Below are 21404 nucleotides of genomic sequence, written 5' to 3' on the forward strand. Positions count from 1 at the left end.
AACGACATCCCCAAGTTTCCAAAATCAACAAGTTGTGCAACAACGTATATATCAACATGTATATACAAGATATCAACTATCTACCAAGCACAACCAAATTTGGAAACATATACAATACATGCACAAGGTCCACAACTACTATGGCATGAAAAATGTCCAATACAAAGAGTGCAATTTCTTACATAAGGCAACAACATATTCATTAAGGAAAACACATTCTCATGAATATTAATATAACAACTATGTTATCCAATGCTCAAAATATAACCAAGTGAACATACAACAAGTCCAAGTCCATGATTTAAACATAGAAACAACTTCCAAAACGTAATAAAATCCATGGACCAAATATATAGAACTTAATTAAGCAAAAATAATCAAATTCTCTAGATTCTAAATTAATTCCAAATAACCCCAAATTAATATATGTTGAAGGACATGTCATGGTCATCACATATATAACTCCAAACGACCAATTAAGTGATTAAAACACTTAAAACAAAATTAATTAAGCTAATTAATTAATTTCCTCTAAATTTTTAAACAATTCCAAATGCTCTCAGTTTAAGATATGTTAGAGAACATGCCAAGGCCTATCCAAATATCACATTACAACTTAATTTCATGCTTGTTATGACCATGTGAATTAAACTTTCACCAAAGATAAATATTAAAGAAAATTTGTAATTCTTAACCAAATGATCCAAATTTAATATATGTCAACAACCATACCAAAGCCAAATTTTCTAGCATGTCACAATCTAATTCCAATTTACATATCATCATGGAAATTAAACCTTAAACAAAGAAATTAATTAAATTAATTTCTAGATCTTGAACTAAAGCATGCATACAAGTTGTATAAGCTCATATAATCATCAATACAACACAATTATAATCCTAAGACACCCCCTACCTCCATTTGAGATGAAATCTCAAATCCCCACCAAAATAAATCAGCTCCGAATCTGACAAAACTCCTAGGTTTTGTCGGGGACAACACCACGAACATGAATCCCAAGGAAGCCCCATCAAAAACACAACTTGACTTCAAACCTGAACTCAAGAAATGGCCAAAACGAGATTCCAATCGGTTGGAATCGAAGGCCTCGCCGAGGGGAACAATAAACACAAAGGCATCACCACTTTTTCATGAAGGGAAGAAGTCCAAAAAAGGAGAGAGAAGATGGCAGCCATGGATGGAGCTTGGACCGGCCATGAGAGAGGAGAGAGAGAAAAAAAATCTGATTTTTCTTTCTAAGACCTCCTATTTATAGAAAAACTCGAAAAGTGCCCCGAACGGGCCCCGCTGGGTCCAGAAAAGTGGAATCTGAGCAGACGCGCTCAAACGGCAAAACTCTATGAACAAAAAAAATTCCAAATGAGAAAATATGAACAACAGAAGAAATGGCGTCAAAAACCGAGTCCCGAGCAGAGAGTTATGCCCAAAACAAGTTTGGCGCAAATTGGGGCCAGAAAACTGGAAAACATCGTCCAGGAGGAAATTCTAAGAGTCCACGACTCGACAAAATGTGAAAATGAATCCCGTACGAGGATTCAGGCTCAAAACAAGGCATTGAGCAATAATTTTCATTAATTGCATAATAGCCCCTGCAAAAAGTGAAAACTGCGAAACTGCCCCAGAATGAAAATATCTTTCAAAAGATATTTTCTTAGATACCCCTAAAATAAAATATCTTCAAAAGATATTTACGAAAAGCACCCCAAGAAAAGGATTCCCAAGAACTTTGTATCCATGCCCCTATGGACACCGGGAGCAACCAGAGTACTTTCTTACAAAAGTAAAGATACGTATCTCATAGAAATCATTGAGAATGAAGATACGTGAAATCAGAAACCAACTCCGAACACAAGAAGTGTGGTTACACAAACGGAGTGACAAACGAGGAAAAGACGAAATAGGGAAAATGACGAAAAGTGAATAGTATCGAAAAACGAAAACAAATGTGAAAACGACTCGGTCCTCAAAGAAAGTTGTCAATCCATAGAAAAGAGTCTCGGAAATCACTCCAGAGCACTCAAGACGACACTAAACGACATGAAACTGAACTCAGAAGGGAAAAGATAACGAAAAAAAAAAATTATGCCGAAAAATTTGGGTCATTACATGCATAGCCTTAGAGACGGACCGGGCAGTTTCCTTACACATTGCAACAACAGCTTGTGCTACTGTCTACTACGTCAGCCAGCTGATGAGAACCATCAGCCGGCTGACAAACTCTTGAGACCAATTCCAGTAGGTTGTTAGTGAAAAGAGTCGTTTCGGCCAGCTAATGATGGTGGTTTGTTCGGTTGATGATTGTGTTTCGGTCGGCTGACCCTTGCCATCGGTCGATCGATCCTCCCTGGAGCTTCTCCATTTCAGTTTTTCTTAAACAGCTTTGTTGCATCGACTTCAGAGGGTTATAACTCCTTCATTTCTAATCCAAATCTGGTAGTTCTTGAGTCCAAGTTCAAGAGCTTGAAGTTAGATTTCCAATTGTACCAACCACACACCAAAACTCCAACTGTAGTGAGAATTATTGTAGTTTTAGTGAGATTGGGTCGTGGTATCTCTTAAAATGAGAAGGCCATTTTGTTCCATTTTCATATCTTTTCCATTTGGACTCCAAATCAGGCAATTCTTGAGTCTAACTTTGTTCATTTTTTGTTATCTTTCCAATGATGTGCACGGTGACACCCATTTTTGTTTAAAATGACCATTTTACTCTTAGTTCATTTCTTATCGGGTTTGAAATTCTTATTTCAGCACTTTACACATTTATAGGGAGTCATTTTGGTGCCTTAGGGATGACATACATCTCTAGAGGCCATTTTGCTTCTTTCGCTTCCGCATTTCGGATCCATTATCGGGTTAACTTTTGGTCATCACTAACGCACCGGGTTTATAAAACTTAGGCCATCACAAAAACCCTAAAACTGGGAAAAACGATCGGAAGACAATTCTAAGAGTACACGACTCAACGAAATGTGAAATAAATCATGCATGAGGATCTAAGCCTAAATGAGACACCTTGCAATTAACTTTTGTTAATTGCACAAAGACTCCTATGCAAAAGGATAGTTGCACAAGTGACCCAAATGAAAATATCTTTCAAAAGATACTTTCTTAAAAAATCCCAAAACAAAATATCTTCAAAAGATATTTACCAAAAACAACCGAAGAAAGGAAAATATTTCTAAAGAAACTTTGCATCCACGCCCCTACGGGAAAAAGAAACAACCAGCAAGCTTTTCCACAAAAGTAAAGTTTCGCATTTCGAGAAAACTACATGTAATGAAAGCATGTGAAGTCAGAAATCAAATCTGAACACGAAAAGTGAGGTTACGCGAAAGAAAATATCAACGGAAAAAGAAAATCCATAAAAATAGGAAAAATGAAAAGAAGGAAAATAACCGAGTCATTACATGAGAATGAAGAAGCAAGGAGGGATCAAGCATCCATTCTTTCTTAATATTTTCCTATCCGCCAAATTTTGGGGGGAAGGGAGGAGAGAGAAAATGAATAACTACCTACAAATATACAATTTTCAATAAAAAAAAAAAAAAAAAAAGAGAGACAAATGGATGTCAACCTTTTATTATTTTATACAGTGAGGGTATATTGGTAAAATATATATAAAAACTTTCTTTTCCTTCCTTCCAACCAAACAAAAAAAAAATTGTCACCACATCCATCTTTTCTGCTATCCATTCTATTCAACCAAATAAAAAATGGGGGGACACCTTTCCCAAGGGATTCCTCATCCATCCCTCCCCCTATTTCCTCATCCCTCCGTCCCCCTACAATCCGATCTCTTCTATACATTTTTCCATCCCTCCCCCCATTTCCTCATCCCTCTCTTCCCCTACGATCCTATCTCTTCATTTTTTCATCCCTCCAACCAAATAGATCAAGCATTAGACTTGAAAATGACTTTGTATAGGATATTGGGTTGAAAGTGGGTGTAACTGTTTCCATGGTCAAAGTAGACCTGTCAATTCCGATCCGATTACTCAGATATGGATTGAACAAAAAATTTGATAACTCGATTATGATCCAAACCCAATAATTCGATTCCTTAACAAATCGGATATAGATTTATGATGATTGATCCGATCTGATCCGATAAATTTTTTATATATATAGATAATAATAATATTTTCTAATATATATATATATATATATATATATATATATATATATATATACACAATACTCCTATCAGATTTATATTAGATACAACCAAAAAAAATAAAGTAATCATAATATTATATGTACAATAGTGTGGTGCTCTCACTCATATATTAATAAATCTCCTAATATACATATTAATAATGTTATAATATTTATTAATTAACAAAGCTTAAATGATCTATTTTCTTTTCTTTTCCTTCCATATTTTATTTATCTTTTGTTTTCTAGCATTTTTTTTCTAATCATTGTTTTTTATTCTCTTTTGACATTAATTTTTTTCTATTCTTTTTATTTTATAAAAAATAAAATTATACTTTTATCAAATCGGATCGGATTATCGGATGGAATATCAGTTTATTAATAAATCGGATATGAATTCACTTAAAAAAAATCCACCGAATTATCGGATTGAGTAAAATGTTTATTGAATTCAAATCGAATCATGCCAAATCTGACCCGTTGGCAGGTCTAGGTCAAAGTGTTAGCAAGATATGTACTAGAAAAATTACAATATTCAGGAGTAATAATAATAATAATTAAAAGAGAATTTAGAGAAAGAAGTTGTGGTGGTGCATGAAGAGAATTGTATTTGTATTATTTTAGATAGAGCCTCATATAACTGCATGGAGTTGTACGTTATGCACACGAGTGACCTGAGCGTGGGAAAAAGCTACGACATTGGCGTTATGTAATATTGTAACGTAATAGTGGCGACGCTCACTGATATTTTCTTAATTGTAACATCCGTCCCATCTCTTGCGGTGACGTTTCCATTCCATTCCAACCAAATTCCAATTGCAAATCCCTCCCTCTATATAAACCAATTCGACCACCTCTCACACTTCATACAAAAAGAAATACATATAGTTGAAACAAAGCTATACAGTTTGTTTAATTTTCCTCTAGATCTGCACCTGCATGCGCCATGAAAACACATATAGAAAGCTTGTGGGTTTTGCTCCTCACTTCCAAATTCAAATCTCCATCACTTGAAAACATCACTTTGCTTTTGTTTTTTCTTTGTTTTGCATGGTTAGCCATGGCTTTGCTCTACTGGGCTCACCCTGGTGGTCCAGCGTGGGGACTCAACTACTACTCCACTCATTATTATAATTATTGGTGGAAGAAATCAGGAGGAATTAATAATCTCAACAAAACCAAGCCCATACCAGGGCCCCGTGGTGTTCCGGTGCTCGGAAGCATCTCCCTCATGGCCAACCTCCCTCACCGCCAGTTGGCCGCCGTGTCCAACTATCTCCGAGCAAACCGTCTCATGGCCTTCAGCCTCGGAGAGACACGTGTCATCGTCACATCCAATCCCGACGTGGCTAAAGATATACTCAACAGCTCAGTCTTCGCTGACCGTCCAATCAAAGAGTCTGCTTACAGTTTGATGTTCAACCGGGCAATCGGGTTCGCTCCTTACGGACCATACTGGAGAACCCTAAGAAGAATAGCCGCCACTCATCTGTTCTGCCCTAAGCAAATCAACGGCTCAGAAGCTCAGAGATTCGAGATTGCAAGCCAGATGGTATCACTGATTGTCAAACAAATAGATGGTGGAGAATTAATTAATGTCCGCGACACGCTACTAAAGCCAGCTTCACTGAACAACATGATGTGTTCTGTGTTCGGACGCAAATACGAGCTTGCTTCATCAAACAGCGAAGCACATGAACTTAGTCGACTCGTGGAAGAAGGCTATACACTATTAGGCCAACTCAACTGGTCCGATCACCTTCCTTGGCTTGCCGGATTTGACCCACAAAAAATCCGGTATAGATGCTCCAAACTTGTGCCCAAAGTGAACCAGTTCATAAACCGGATTATCTCCGAGCATAGAGCTCAATCCACCAATATCAGCCAAAGAAACCATGATTTTGTTGACGTTTTGCTCTCCCTCAATGGACCTGATAAATTATCAGATGCTGATATGGTCGCTGTCCTTTGGGTAAGTAATCCACAACTCATGTTCCACTGCTACTAAATTTGCATACATACATACATACATATATATACATACATACATACATATATTATGAAAGTGCATGCGTAAAATTACTCACCTACATTTCTTCCCATTCACATAGGGTCAGTCAAGTTATTCGACCGTTGGACTGCACGATTCTTATGAAAATAACATATATCAAAAGTTAAGCTTGTGATTACTTCAATTAAATTACAGTTTATTATTCTTTTTAATTTCTCGGTATAGAAATGGCCTCAAACAAATATACTTCCCTTATTAGTAGTCAATTTTTCCCTTTTTAGATTGTCCAAAATTAAATGTCCACTTTGAAAAGGCAAATAAAATAAATGTCATCTTTTCATAATTACCTTTCTAACATTTCAAAAATTTTACAACTTGATGTTATATATATTTAAAGTTTGAAGAACAACTTAGTAATTTGAAATGGGAATTATTTAATATTTATTTATTGCATGCACATGTACGTATTATATAAAATTTTATCCTTTCCAAGCAACCTAGCTAGATAAATACAGTATTAAAGTTTTAATAATAATAATAATAGCTAGATAAATACAGTATTAAAGTTTTAATAATAATAATAATATTGTTCTTACGTTACAGGAAATGATATTTAGAGGAACGGATACAGTGGCGGTTTTGATAGAGTGGATACTCGCGAGGATGGTACTCCATCAAGATATCCAATCAAAGGTGCAGGGAGAGCTCGACCACATCGTGGGAAGATCACGACCGGTGAAGGAATCGGACATCACATCAATGGTGTATCTTCAAGCAGTGGTGAAGGAAGTTCTGAGGCTACACCCACCGGGCCCACTTCTATCGTGGGCCCGTTTGTCCATCACGGACACTACAGTCGACGGGTATCACGTGCCAGCAGGGACCACGGCAATGGTGAACATGTGGACTATCACAAGGGACCCACAAGTCTGGTCGGACCCACTTCGTTTTATGCCAGAGAGGTTCTTGACACAGCCTGGTGACGTGGAGTTCTCCGTAATGGGATCTGATCTTAGGCTTGCGCCATTCGGGTCGGGTAGGAGGACTTGCCCCGGAAAGGCAATGGGTTTGACCACAGTCAGCTTCTGGGTGGCCATACTGTTGCATGAATTCAAGTGGGTCCCATCGAATCACAGTCCTGTGGACCTCTCTGAGGTGCTTAGGCTTTCTTGCGAGATGGCAAACCCTCTCTCTGTTCAAGCTCGTCCCAGGCGCAGACACATGTGGGGATATATACAATAATATAATACATAAAATGTATATATATTATATATATGCTGGTGCTTTCCTTTTGTCTCTTACAATCCCTTAATATTTTGACTGCTGTAAATTAAATATGGTGTTTTGCAATGTAAATTATTAGACTACTATATATATATATAGATATATATGTAATTATATATTGTGTCTCATACTTGAAAATGACCACATTATGATGTGATATATATATATATATATATAGATATTGTGATATTTTCTGGATTAATTGGGATCAAAATGGCATTCCATTGGCTCCACTATAAATTATAATTTGGGATGTGATAGGGATGTAGTAGGTAGAGCACGACCTGAAGAACAACTCTAAACACTTGTCTCGTGAAGTAGTTCTATGATTTGTATGACTTGATAAATAAATTGCAAGAATAACATCAATCCATTGATTTTAAGCATAAAGTTCTGAAGAGGTGTATACCAAATTAAACTTGATTTTAGAATTTGATTAGGTCATGAGAGTTATTAAATATTATGTTGGTGGGAATTATGGTTTAATTGGAATTATGCTTATTAAAGTTTTTTTTTTTTTTGGTTATTTTATTATTGGACCAAAAGTGAGTAGTTTCACCCTACTCACTAGTGAATAGTTAAGCATTATCCTTTTGGATTTGCTAACAAAGGGCCATTTATTGAAAACAACTGAAGATGCATGCAATTGGTGAAGTACGAAAATAATTTGGTCCATTAATACTGGCCCTTACAAGAGGCTGGGTTTATCGTAAAACCCTAATCTACATGCATCTACTTTGAAGATGGAATCCTAATCTAAAAGAAAAGTCCACAATTTGCTTTAGATCGATCGTTGTCTCTGGTTTGGCTCTGTATGTTCCACTCAACTACTGTCTTCATTGTAGCAGCCAATTAAGCAAGTTAACAAATTAAGACTAGCTTGTCACCATTGTTTATGCACAAGTTTTGTGATAGGTAGCAAGATTTGATAAGATCTAACTCTACCATTTTTTGTAGATGGTTACAAAACCTGAACTTCATATGACACTGACTGTGCCTCCATCCCTGGCCAAACAAAATATTTAATAGATTACCTTTCTTTTGACAATAATACATAGTTTGTGGTGGCTAAAGGAGATTTTATTATTACTATTAACAAATGCATATATTATGTATACTTAGTAGAAGGATAGCACGTGATGAATGTTTTCTAACTTATATAATTTATATTTTTTAATTGTTTATAGTTTCAAGTTCAGAATACTTTAGAGAGTAATAATTGTCACCTCAAAATAAACAAAATAAGATTTTTCATTGATGAATGAATAAAAACTATAAACATTTAAAAACTATATGAAAATAAAATTCTATAATTTACAAAACATTCATAAATAAATACTATATAAAAATTCTATATATTATAAAATCTGAAAGTGTGCCAACAATTTTTAGATTGTAATAATTGTCACCTCAAAAAAAACAAAATATATTAGAAAATCCAAAACTATAACTTTTGAAAATAAAAGTATTCCTAAATTATTTATTTCTCAATCTTTATCTTTTTTGCATATCTCATTTCTTCATGAAATGAATCATTGTCAAGTATCAATTCTTTTAATGACTTGTTGTTGAACATTGTCTATCTTCACCAGAAAAAGAAAATATTTTCCTTTGCACCTTATCACTTTGTTGCTGAATTCATCCATGTCCTGCAAAAAAGACAAATATAATTTAGAGCTATTGAAAAATTCAAGTAAGTATTTTTTTTAAATTTAATTAAAATTTTATGAATAAGGGTGAAAAATTATCTCAATTTGTAATTGTAGCAAATCATCTAGTGAAAAATTTATTAACGTTTGGCAATCATTGAACACTGTTAGGGTTGCAAGTGTTCCAATATGTTCCATACTTTGCACTTTAATTATCATCATGAATTTGCAAATGAGTAAAGACAAATAATTATGTATTTGTAATATTATTAAACCATTGAAATAAATACAATAATAAGATTTTAATTAAATATTATTTCGTGTTGGAGTTTTAATAAATATTTTATTTGAATTTTATTAGGTAATAATTTTTATATTTTATTTGAATTTTATTAGGTATTAATTTTTAGAGTTTCTATAATTTGAAATATATAATTTGAAATGTATTTCGTGTGAGAGTTTTAATAAATATTTTATTTGAATTTTATTGGGTAATAATTTTTAGAATTTGTATAATTTGAAATGTATTTTGTGTTAGAGTTTTAATGAATATTTTATTTGAATTTTACTAGGTAATAATTTTTAGAGTTTCTATAATTTGAAATGTATTTTGTGTTAGAGTTTTTTTAAGTAAAAATTACCTAAAAATTATTTAAATATTTTAATTCAAGTTACAGATTACCTAATAAAATTTATAAAAATTAATTTAAATAAATATTTTATTTGAATTTTATTAGGTAATAATTTTTACATTTGTTTATAGGTAACTTTTTGTTTATAAAAACTCTTTTTTTATATTAATAAATAAATACTGAAAGAGTTTTGATCTTACCCAAAAGGCCGAGAAAGGTTAGTCGAAAGGCCAACCCAAAAAAATTTAGTACTAAGCCAAAAGGCCGAGAATGGTTAGCCAAAAGGTCGAGAAAAGTGTGATTACTATTTAATTTAGTACTACACTTGATCTTAGCCAAAAGGCCGAGAATGGTACGCCAAAAGGCCGAGAAAGCCCAAAAAAATTTAGTACTACACTTGATCTTAGCCAAAAGGCCAAGAAAAGTTAGCCAAAAGGTCGAGAAATGTGTGATTAATATTTCTTTAGGTCTATAGTTTTATAAGAGACTTCCATATTATCTTTTATAACTCAAAACCAATGTGGGAAAAGAAAAATGAATTTTATTAATTTGATCTTAGACAAAAGGTCGAGAAAGTATTATTACCCTTGATCTCAGTCAAAAGACCGAGAAAAGTTAGCCAAAAGGCTGACCCAAAAAAATTTTATACTACACTTAGTCTTAGCCAAAAGATCGAGAAAGGTTAGCCAAAAGGCCAAAAAAAGTGTGATTATTATTTCTTTAGACCTATAGTTTATAAGAAGCTTCCATATAATCCTTTATAATTCAAAACTAATGTGGGACAAGAAAAATAAATTTTATTAGATAATTTGTAATTTAAATTAAACTCTTTAAATTAATTTTTATAAATTTTATTAAGTAATTTGTAATTTGAATTAAACTCTTTAAATAATTCTTAGGTAATTTTTTGTTTATAAATTTTTTTTTTTTTGTTGTAATTCCAATGGGCTTAATGTCATCTATGGTCATGGACCCAACTAATTTACCTGTATTGGGTCTCATCTCTCCTAAAGGGAACAAAACGTCTCTCTCTTATCTTCATCAACTTCTCTATTAGGTTTATGATATGAACAAACATTTCACGTTTACTGTCTCATCATTCAATAGAAATTGTGACATAACGTAATATATATATATATATACACACACACACACACACACGTATATTCCTTCACATTAATTTCAGAAAGACGATATACATATTAATACATACATCTAGTCATCATGTTCAAGTGTTCTAATTAAGTTGAAAAACATGAAATATAATAAAAATGAAGATAAATATTGTGCAAAAGGTCAAAATAAATAAATAAATAAGAGGAGCTAAATATTTCATAATAATGTTATATATGGATCGCATAATTATAATCGATCATATGGAGTTTTTTTTTTTTTTTCAAATGATCATATGGAGTTCAAAATTGATTAAATTTGCATTGTTTGAAACTTCCAAGTATACAAACAAAAGCGTTCCCAAGTCCACATTAATTTGGTATTTTAGTAGGACTATTTGGGCCAAATTTAATGTTTCGAGCCTTAAGTTGGATCTCCTCAGCCCAAGTTAAAAACAACATTAATCTCAGCCCAATTTACAACTTTAGCTCACAACTAGAGTAGATATATGAATTAAATGAAGCTCAATCTCTAAGATGACATGAGAAAATGAAAGATGTGAAGTGAGTGATCAAATGAAGATCTTGAAAGCTCTTAAATACTCTCTTGAATGCTCTAGAATGCTCTCTTGAGTGTTTTTTTTATTAAGTATAGCAAGGTTTAGCCCTTATATAGAGAAAGAGCAAGCCTGAATATAGCTGTTGAAGGTGATGTGTGTATAATCCAAAATAAGATGTAGCCATTGCATTTGAATCTGTCTCTGAGTTGGTCGGCTGATGGTATACTTTTAGTCGGCCGAAAGTCCCTTGTCGGCCAGCTACCATTCAATCTTCGGTTGGCCGAAACGATTCCCCATCTCTCTATTTTTGTGAGGGCTCCTTGTCGGTCGGCTGATGCACTAATTCGGTCAGCCGAAACGTCTAATATGAGAACCTCAACTCACTGTTTCTCTATCGGCCAGCTAACATAAGTAGTGCCAAAGTCATCAGTCAGTTGATACTCATGTAAGCTCTATTCACTGAGTTTTTGATCTGTGCTAGTTCTTCAATGTGACGGCCTAAGTTTTACAACCCGGTGCATCAGTGATGACCTAAAAGTTGACCCGGTAATGGATCCGAAATACGAAATCAGAACAAAAATAAGTCTTTAGAGATGTACGCCATCCCTAAGACACGAGAATGGCCTTCCGAGGAGTCCCGTGACTCAACGGAAGTAAGATTGAAGTTAGGGCTTCAAAACCCTTCAAGGAATGGACTGTACACACAAATTTTGTTCTCTGCAAATAAAGACAAAATATGGGCAAAATAATAATTTATTAAATCAGAAATATTTGGAGTACAATCCTTTGTGATATCTTTTACAAAAAAGAATGGTCCTCTGATTCGATCTCCTTTTTGTTATTGGTTAGATCCAAGGGCTGCACGAGCTTGTTCTTGAATCACCGTGAAATTTGATGAAGAACGACACGTCGTTGGATGTGCTTGTTGTTGATCACCGTGAGATTTGATGAAGAACGGCACGTCGTTGGATGTGCTTGTTGTTGATCACCATGGGATTTGATGAAGAATGGCACGTTGTTAGATGTGCTTGATGTTCTTCACTTTTGAGTTTGGATTCTAAATTTATGTCTCTAACTTCTGAGTCTCTGGATTTCTGAGTTTCTGGACTTCTGGACTTCTGAATTCTGAATCTCTGAATTTCTGGACTTTGAATTTGTGTACCTCTTTTTTCTTCCTCCAGGCCTCTATTTATAGGCTTCTTGGATTAATAGGATGATGACACGTGTCATCTCAGAATAAGGAAAAAAATTATAACTGAGCCGGACCGGTTATATTATGATAATTATCCTTAAAATTAATTATTCCAAATATATTTTATTAAGAATAATTATCTTTTCATTTAATCATCTAGGCTGGGCTAATTAAATAATTTAAGTGGACCAAACTAAGACCAATTAAATAACTTAATTAAACATTAGCCTATATTTAATGGGTCCATTTGTTAAAACCAAAGCCCACTAAATTTTAGTGTCTACAAATTGCCTCCACTTCGAGTCCCAAGATTAATAGGACTTATCTCCTTTTTCAAGTGGGACTTGAAGTATTCAACTTTTTTTTTTCTTTTTTTTTTTTTCTTTCACTTTCCTATCTAACTTTGGATTGTAAGATTTCCTCTTTTGCTTTCCTATCCAACTTTGGATTGGAATTTTACTTTCCTATTTGAACAGAATTATTCAAATCCCAATACAACTTGGAGGTATTTTGTTGCCTATATATACCCTCAATATTGTAGGGTTTGATATCAATTCCAATAATCTCTGAAAACTTGTCAGATCACAATTTCTAAGACTGTGTTGGATTGCGACCTCTGCTCGAACACAAATAATTGGTATGACTGTCTTTTTTTTTTTCTTTTTTTTTTTTCCTTCTTCTTCTTCTTCTTCTTCTTCTTTTTTTTTTTTTTTTCTTTTTCTTTTTTTGCTCTTCCACGCTTGCTGGAACAATTTTTTTTTTTTTTTTTTTTCCTCTCCACGCTTGTTGGAAGATTTTTTATTTATTTATTTATTTTCCTCTCCACGCTTACTGGAAGATTTTTTTTATTTTTATTTTATTATTATTTTTTTTTTCTCCACGCTTCTTGGAACAAATTTATTTATGTTTTTTTTTTTTTTTTTTTTCCTCTCCACGCTTGCTGGAACAATTTATTATTTATTTATTTTATTTATTTTTCCTCTCCACGCTTGCTGGAAGAATAAATTTTTTTTTTTCCACGTTTTTAGTCCCTCTAGGACCCATTGTTCCTTCGGAACGCATCTAATCCGTAAGGATCCATTGTTCCTTCGGAACGCAACTAGTCCGTAAGGATCTATTGTTCCTTCGGAACGCAACTAGTCCGTAAGGACCCATTGTTCCTTCGGAACGCATCTAGTCCGTAAGGACCTATCGTTCCTTCGGAACCAAAATCTTCCATCCATGCCAATCCACACTTTTGATGATTTTTTTTTTTTTTTTTTGGTTGCAGGGGGTGCTAGTCAACCATGGTGTTTTTCAAGAGTTTCAAACCCCATACTATTACCATTTTGGAGCAAGAGAACGACACCATAGAGAAAGGAATTACTTTGGATGTCAGAACTTCTCTTGTTGGCCGCTTTGCACTGAAACCGCTTCACTTTGATTCTCTGTACCATTATTTGCCAGAGTGGTCCCGCATATCATCCTGTGAACTCTCCAACCTTGGCTACAATCAGAATAATGAGATAAGCTCGATTTCAAATGTTCTGATTTTATGCTCTGCACTTCACGAGCCAATAAAGGTACTAGAACATTTTTCACTTTTGGGTCATATGATGCGTGCTAAAGGAATTAAATGGGGCAATTCCTTCAAGATTCCTGATTTATCCTATACTGAGGGATATTGGGAATGGTCAGAGGACATCATGGGTCACCATGTTAAATTCCTTAAAGAAAAAGACTATATGGTGCAATATTTGCTTCTTTATTCACATATGATCGCCCTGGGCCTGTTCTTAAAGCTTTCCTTGAATCTTGGTGCTCTTCTACCAACACCTTCCATTGTTCAATAGGCGAATTGTCAATTTCTCTTCGTGACTTATATGTGATAGGAGGTCTTCCTTTTTCTGGCAAACAATACGAAGAAGTTATCCCTTCTGTGAAAGAGTTATCAGATTCAGACAAAGACGGTAAACCTTTCCTTCCTCCTTACTGTCGGTACTTATTCTCTGCCTTCCACCATATTTGTAAACAGCATATAACGGAGCAGACTGTGAAGATTTCTGATTCGGTAAAGTTTTAGTTTAAAGGCCCAATAAAGTATGAAAAATCTAAAAGAAAAGCGTCAAAGAACAAAACCCAACGTCCCAAACAGACTCATAAGCATCCTTCTGGAGCGATCACCACCGTTCATACTTGGACTTTGCAGGCGGATGAAGTATTCACCGGCCTTGGAATAGAATAGGGGATGAAAAGGAAAACCTATTTAGCTGCCTTTATAGCTTGTTGGTTATGCAAATTCGTTCTGCCTTCTAGCCCTGAAAATATGATTCGCCCTGGAGTTTCAACGTTGCCAGCATGATTGCGGATGGTGACGGGTTTTGTCTTTCTGTTCCGGTCCTAGCCAGCATTTACAAGGGCTTGAACGATATTGTTTCTTCCTCTACCCCATGGAATTTAGTAGTGCCATTTCCTATTCACTATGTGTATGGATGGTTAGCCGAATATTTCAGCACGTACTTTATTTCTCCAAAGCACAACTATATTCCTCAAATGATACAGTTTGAAGGGGAAGGGTCAGCGAAGCACTTCGATGAATCAGAATCCCAAAATTTGTTCAGATTTTATAAAGGTGTCAAATTATCACATTTGTTTAAAATATTCGAGCCAGAGCGACTATTTGTGGATGATATCTAGCAAAATTTCTCAATCTTTGAATATTTTACCTCCATTTGGTTGAGTTATTTGACATTGTGCCAAGGTAACCATTTTATCATTGAGCCTTATAGTCCGCATAGGTTTAGCAGACAATTTCACTTTCCTCAAGATGTCCCAGGGAGGTTGAAGAGGGACATTCGTACTGGTAAATTAGAAGAAGTTATGAAACTATGGAGATTGTCCACTTGTTTCCATACTGGGTGTAAAGTATTGCTTATTTCGAGCTCCAATCTTCAGAAATTCGGTGTCACGAAAGCATATGCTGAATGGTGGGCCAAAGTCTATGTTGATCCATTTACACAGGAAAAAACTACCTCAAAGCAACCTCAACGGATGATTTCCCCACCAGAGAAACCAACTAAAATCAGGAAGGTTTTAATTAAAGGGTTGAAGTCAAGCCTCCCATCTAAGCCAATGCCAAAGACAACCATCAAATCACATAATAACTGTGATGTTGTTGGAGGGTCTAGTAGTCATCACCAGATAGCAGAAGAGGTCCCACCACTAATCAATAACTGTCACCGTCGTCAGTTAGCAATGGATTCAGATGAGGATGTGAACGCTTGTGATGAGGATTGTAACTGGAAGTATGTCACTGATAAGGTGAGACTTGATCCAGTACAAGAATGTGTTGCCACTTCTCTTGATTGATTTTTTAATGAGGTACCTAGCAGTTCATAACCTATATAGGTATTATTATTATTATTATTTATATATTTTGTTTTTTTAAAAAAAAAAAAAAAAAAAAGTAGACAGAAAGCAATGAGGGATTTCTCGGGGAAGATGTCGTCTTTGTTGCTAACCAACATGTAGTAAAGAATCTATTTATGAACCGTCTGCCTTAGCGTTGGCAACTGTGATAGGAAAAGGTACAGAGGTTTCACTGCAAAGAAGCAGAGCTATTCAACACTCGGATGTTTTGGGGGTTGCTGAAGTGACTAGTCAAACTATGGAAGCGGTTAAAAAGGTTGATATGGCTATCCCTTACATGCCTATAAGAGAACAGGGTCCACCCTTGCATCATATTACTCCTTTTGAAATGCCAATTTTCAATGTTGAAGAGATCGTTCTTGATGTTCATCGTCGTGCTGCTTTATTCTTTATTGATGTCATAAAAGGTATCATCCGCAATACTCCTACCAACAAAATATCGTCTCGAGCACCTAAACTTCAAACACTTTATGAGGGACTCGCAAAACTCCCTGGAGACCATTTAGCTTTGAAGAGGCGAATTGACTCGTATACAAATAATGCGGCCAATTATGTTGCTACATCTTCTTCCTATGCTTGTATGATGACTTCAGACTCTCAATCCCAACGATTGGTCAGTATTGATACACAGCTCACTAATGCTAGGTCTATAGAAGATGATGATGCCAAGCGTATACAATCACTTTGATCTAGTTTGAGTGAAGCCGAAGTTAAAGAAGCCAAGTTAGTGAAGGAGTTGCAACACGTCAGGGAAGAGACCCAGGGGCTTAAAGTCCTCATATCGACGGCGGATGCACAGTTATCTCAGAAGAAGGAAGTTGTCACCAAAGTTTGGGAAGATCAAAAATCAGTGAAAGAAGCTAACGTCATCTCTAATAATGATCTTGAAGTAGTGAAGCAACTAGAAGAGATATTATGGCAAGAACATGACGAAATCATAGCTATGGAATTTTAATATTGATCATCATCCTTTTTTTGTTTTGTTATTTATTAGTTTTCAAACCCCAAAAGTTGTAACTTTGAATCTCAGCAATAAAACAAATGATTTATTATCTCTATTTGTTTAACAAAGATGTTGTCACTGTTTATTGGTTTCGCCGTTCACAGTTTATACTCTAACGGGCCAGGAGTATGCAGAATTTTTATTATTATTATTATTATTGGGGCCGTACACAGTTTTAGCTCATGCGGGCTAGGAGTATAGTGCAGTTTAAGCTCATACGATCAAGAGCATTGCCTTCATGGGTAGTAGTGCTTCAGGAACTTGCCATTAATGGGCCCCACTCTTACTCCGTCTTCATTAATAATGAGATATGCGCCGTTAGTATAAACTTCACGAACAACATATGGTCCATCCCATTTGGATACAAATTTATTTCCCTTGCGATTCATGACAATTGGTCTACGAACAGCTAATACTAAGTCTCGAACTTGAAATGATCGAGATTAAACTTTCTTATTAAATGCTTTCGAAAGTCAAGCTTAATAGCACTTTAGCTATTTTTGAGCTTCTAATCTTTTCCCATTCAATGCTTCCAGTTCTTGAAGACGTAAGATGGCATTTTCTTCACTTGTAAGACCTTCTTGTATGGCTATCCTTAATGAAGGGATTTGTTGTTCCAATGGAAGAACAACTTCCACGCCATAGACGAGAATACGGAGTTGCTTGAGTAGGCGTACGATGCGTAGTGCGGTATGCCCACAATGCTTCTTCCATTCATTCATGCCAATCTTTCATTATTTGGTTGACTACTTTCTTTAATAACTCACAAAGAGTTTTATTGAATGCTTCTACGAGATCATTTGCAGGGGCATTATATATGGAAGATTTACGTTGTTTGAAGCCAAACTTCTCACAAAGGTCAGTTACCCAACTGTTTTTGAAATTTGTTCCATTATCAGTGATAATGTATCGAGGGACACCATATCGATAAATAATATTAGACTTGATGAAATCAACCACTGTTTCCTTTTTCACATGTTTATAGGGTGCAACTTCCGCCCATTTAGAAAAATAATCAGTGGCAACCAAGATATACAAGTGGCCCTTTAAAGACTTGTCTAGAAGACCAACTACATCTAATCCCCATGCATCAATGGCCATGACATCACAGTAGGGTGCAATGGTTCCGGTGGTTGGTGTATGAAGTTAGCATAGAATTGACAGGCTTGACACCTCTTCGCATACTCCATACAGTCCTTGACCATGGTGGGCCAATAATAACCCATTCTTTTGACACGAAAGTGAAGCTTTGGACCAGATTGATGGGCTCCACAAATCCCAGAATGTGCCTCTTTCAGTGCATGAGTTGTTTCGTCATTTCCAAGGCAGCGAAGGAAAAGACCCTCATATGAACGTCTATACAATGTATTGTTGTAATAGATGAAATGAGGTGCTCGTCTTCGTATTTTAGTCTTGTGGCGTAGGTCTTCAGGAAGTTTTCCATGTTCCAGATAATCAATGATAGGGAGCCTCCAGTCTTCTTCCTCTTGTGTCCAGCAAGAAACCAAATTACTTTCTTTAAATTTATCTTCCAAGACTTGTGGCAAGACCCATTATTGACATACAGGAACATTAACCAGGTCCTCATCAGTTAACACCAATGTTGTAGCTAAATTTGCCAAAGCATCTGCTATCCGATTTTATTTCCTCAGAATGTGTTCTAGCATGACGCTATCAAACTGTTCCAACAAATGAGAGGCATAATGATGGTACGGTACTAGATCATCTTTTTTAACTTCATATTCTTTAAGAAGTTGGTTAATCACCAACTTAGAGCCTCCATATATTTCGAGATCCATGATCTTCATCTTATTTGCCATTTAAAGGCCGATGATCAGGGCTTGATATTCAGCTATATTATTTGAGCAGTTTTCAGTGAGTGCAAAAGAGTATGGAATAACATGTCTTTTTGGATAAACAACCACTACTCTTGCTCCGGCCCCGTCTGCTCGTGCTGCCCCATCGAAAAACATCATCCATGGAGGGAGGATGTCCACAAGGAAGACTTCTTCATCAGGAAAATCTTCAAAAATTTCCCAATCGGCTGGAATAGGATGGTTAGCTAAGAAATCTGTTAGGACTTGTCCTTTTACTGCTTTTCGTGGCACATAAACAATTTCAAATTTGTTAAACAAAATTGACCACCTCGCCAAGCATCCGGAAAGGACCGGTTTAGATATGACATATTTGAGAGGATCAACCCTTGCAACAAGATGTATCGTATGAGCCAAGAAATAATGCCTCAATTTCTTAGAGGCGAAGACAAATGCGAGGCATGTTTTTTCAATTGGAGGATAATTTCGCTCCGTCGGGGTGAGTCTTCGACTTAAGTAATACAATGCCTTTTCTTTATGTTCTTCATTATTCTGAGTAAGTAAGGCACCCAACGATTCTTCTTGCGTAGCAATGTAAAGTATGAACGGTTTTCCAGGTACAGGTGCTCCCAATACCGGAGAATTTAGAAGGTACTTTTTGATGCTATCAAAAGCATTTTGGCAAGATTGGTCCTAGATGAATGGGGCGTCTTTCTTCATGAGTCGGTTAAAAGGCTGACAACGGCTAGCCAAATTTGAGATGAACCTATGAATGAACGCAAGTTGATCTTGTAAACTTCGAAGCTCGTGTAAATTCTTTGGTGGTGCCATCTTTTGAATGGCCTCCACTTTATTAGGATCAATCTCAATACCATGATGATGTACAATGTATCCCAGGAATTTCCCTGAAGTCACACCAAATGCACATTTAAGAGGATTTATCTTGAGTTGAAATTTTCGGAGGTGATTAAAAATTGTACGTAGATCTTGTAAATGATCCCTTCGTTCTTTCGTCTTAACCACCAAGTCATCAATATGACATTCAACAATCTTATGGAGTATGTCGTCGAAGATCCTTTGCATGGCGCACTGGTATGTTGCTCCCGCATTTTTGAGTCCGAAAGGCATAACTTTGTAGTAATATATGCCTTTAAGAGTGCGAAAGGCAGTTAGTTCCTCATCTTTCAGAGTCATTCTTATCTAATTGTACCCGGAGTAATAATCCATGAACGAGAGAGCTTCATGCCCTGTAGTTGCATCTACAGTGAGTTCGGGGATGGGAAGAGGAAAATCATCTTTTGGACTTGCCTCATTCAAATCACGAAAGTCCCCACAAATTTGAATCTATCCATTTTTCTTCTTCACTGGAACAATGATCGAAATCCATGTTGGATATTTGACCTCACGAATGAACTCTACTTCAATCAATTTGTTGAGTTCTTCCTCTATCCTCGGAACTAGCTCTGGACGAAAGATACATTGAGACTGCTTAATCGGACGTGTCCCATGTTTAACAGCAAGATTGTGCACTGCAATTTTAGGATCAAGACTAGGCATCTTTTTGTATGTCCAAGCAAAGACATCCTTATACTCAAACAACAATTAAAAGTAATCATTTTCTTCTGAGGGGCTTAGGAATGCACTAATGAAAACTGGTCTGGGTTGATCATCAGTCCCTAAGTTGATTTCTTTAAGTTGATCAATGGTAGCCTGCCCCCCGTCTTCTAGTGTTGGTGGAGCTTTCTCGATGTCATCTGGTTGTTCAGAGTCAGGTTCCTCTTCAACAGTGATGCGGTATGAAGTAACACAAGACGATTTGCCAATGTCTTCTATTTTATCCACTTCTTTTGCTTGATTAGTGAATACAACAGTTCGCCTTCGAGCTTTTAATGTAACATCATTGGTGACATCTACCTCTGTCTTACATTTCATTGGCGAGGGCACTAGGCTCCAAACTTCACTATTGTTCACCACGTCAATGTTAGTTTTCTCTGACTTTCCACTCTTGCTACCTCTTAGTGGTGCATCATTAATAGTACCAATTCGATTAAATACTGACTTTTGAGATTGAGGTTGTGGAGATTTTCTTCCTTGGTCATGAAAGCTCATTCTGTTAAAAACAGAGGTACGAGGCAAACTGTTGACATGAGAACTTGAGACATTTGACTTTTGGCTTGACAACCTGTTGAATACAGATGCTCGATCACATGGAGCTCCTATATGGTCGAAGACTGATTTTTGATGTATAGTCTGTTGGTCTTGTTCATCTTTGACTTCTTCAAACCCAATATAAAAAGTGTTTAACTTCTTATCCTTTTTTGTGATGTGAATTCAAAGTGGCTCAGAAGGTACGAAACCGATACCAGACTTGGGTGGAATAATTTTATGCCCTTGATCTTTCAACTTCTTCTGTGTCTCATTGAGGCCATGCATTTTCTCACCGGTGACCTCTGAATTCAGTTTTCCAAGGTTTGCAGGATTTGTAAAATCATACCCCGACTTAGCCATTAGTTGGTATGCTTTAGGATCGAATCCTTCATCAGTCCTTTGTTTTGGAAGTGA

The 21404-nt window shown here is 35.8% G+C and overlaps 1 protein-coding gene and 1 pseudogene across 1 annotated transcript; one reads left to right on the plus strand and one right to left on the minus strand.

Annotated features, from left to right (window-relative positions):
- The first annotated feature begins 4943 nt into the window (after positions 1–4943).
- Positions 4944–7523, plus strand: LOC132284230 (cytochrome P450 78A9-like). The gene is made up of 2 exons (XM_059786312.1): positions 4944–6149; positions 6792–7523. The coding sequence occupies exons 1-2, from the start codon at positions 5124–5126 to the stop codon at positions 7428–7430; spliced, it is 1665 nt and encodes a 554-aa protein (XP_059642295.1). The 5' UTR covers positions 4944–5123; the 3' UTR covers positions 7431–7523.
- A 2516-nt stretch (positions 7524–10039) lies between these two features.
- On the minus strand, positions 10040–10180 carry LOC132287244 (U2 spliceosomal RNA; annotated as a pseudogene).
- Positions 10181–21404: the final 11224 nt, after the last annotated feature.

This window comes from Cornus florida, unplaced genomic scaffold, assembly GCF_030987335.1.
Source record: "Cornus florida cultivar Cherokee Brave unplaced genomic scaffold, ASM3098733v1 CherokeeBrave_3.0.0_Hap2_Chr11, whole genome shotgun sequence".
Lineage (NCBI taxonomy): Eukaryota > Viridiplantae > Streptophyta > Magnoliopsida > Cornales > Cornaceae > Cornus > Cornus florida.

Excerpts from the sequence above, each read along its gene's own strand:
- LOC132284230 (XM_059786312.1), top strand. The coding sequence starts at position 5,124 with ATGAAAACACATATAGAAAGCTTGTGGGTTTTGCTCCTCACTTCCAAA. Across the intron at positions 6,150-6,791 it reads ATATGGTCGCTGTCCTTTGG|GAAATGATATTTAGAGGAAC; the intron begins GTAAGTAATCCA and ends CTTACGTTACAG.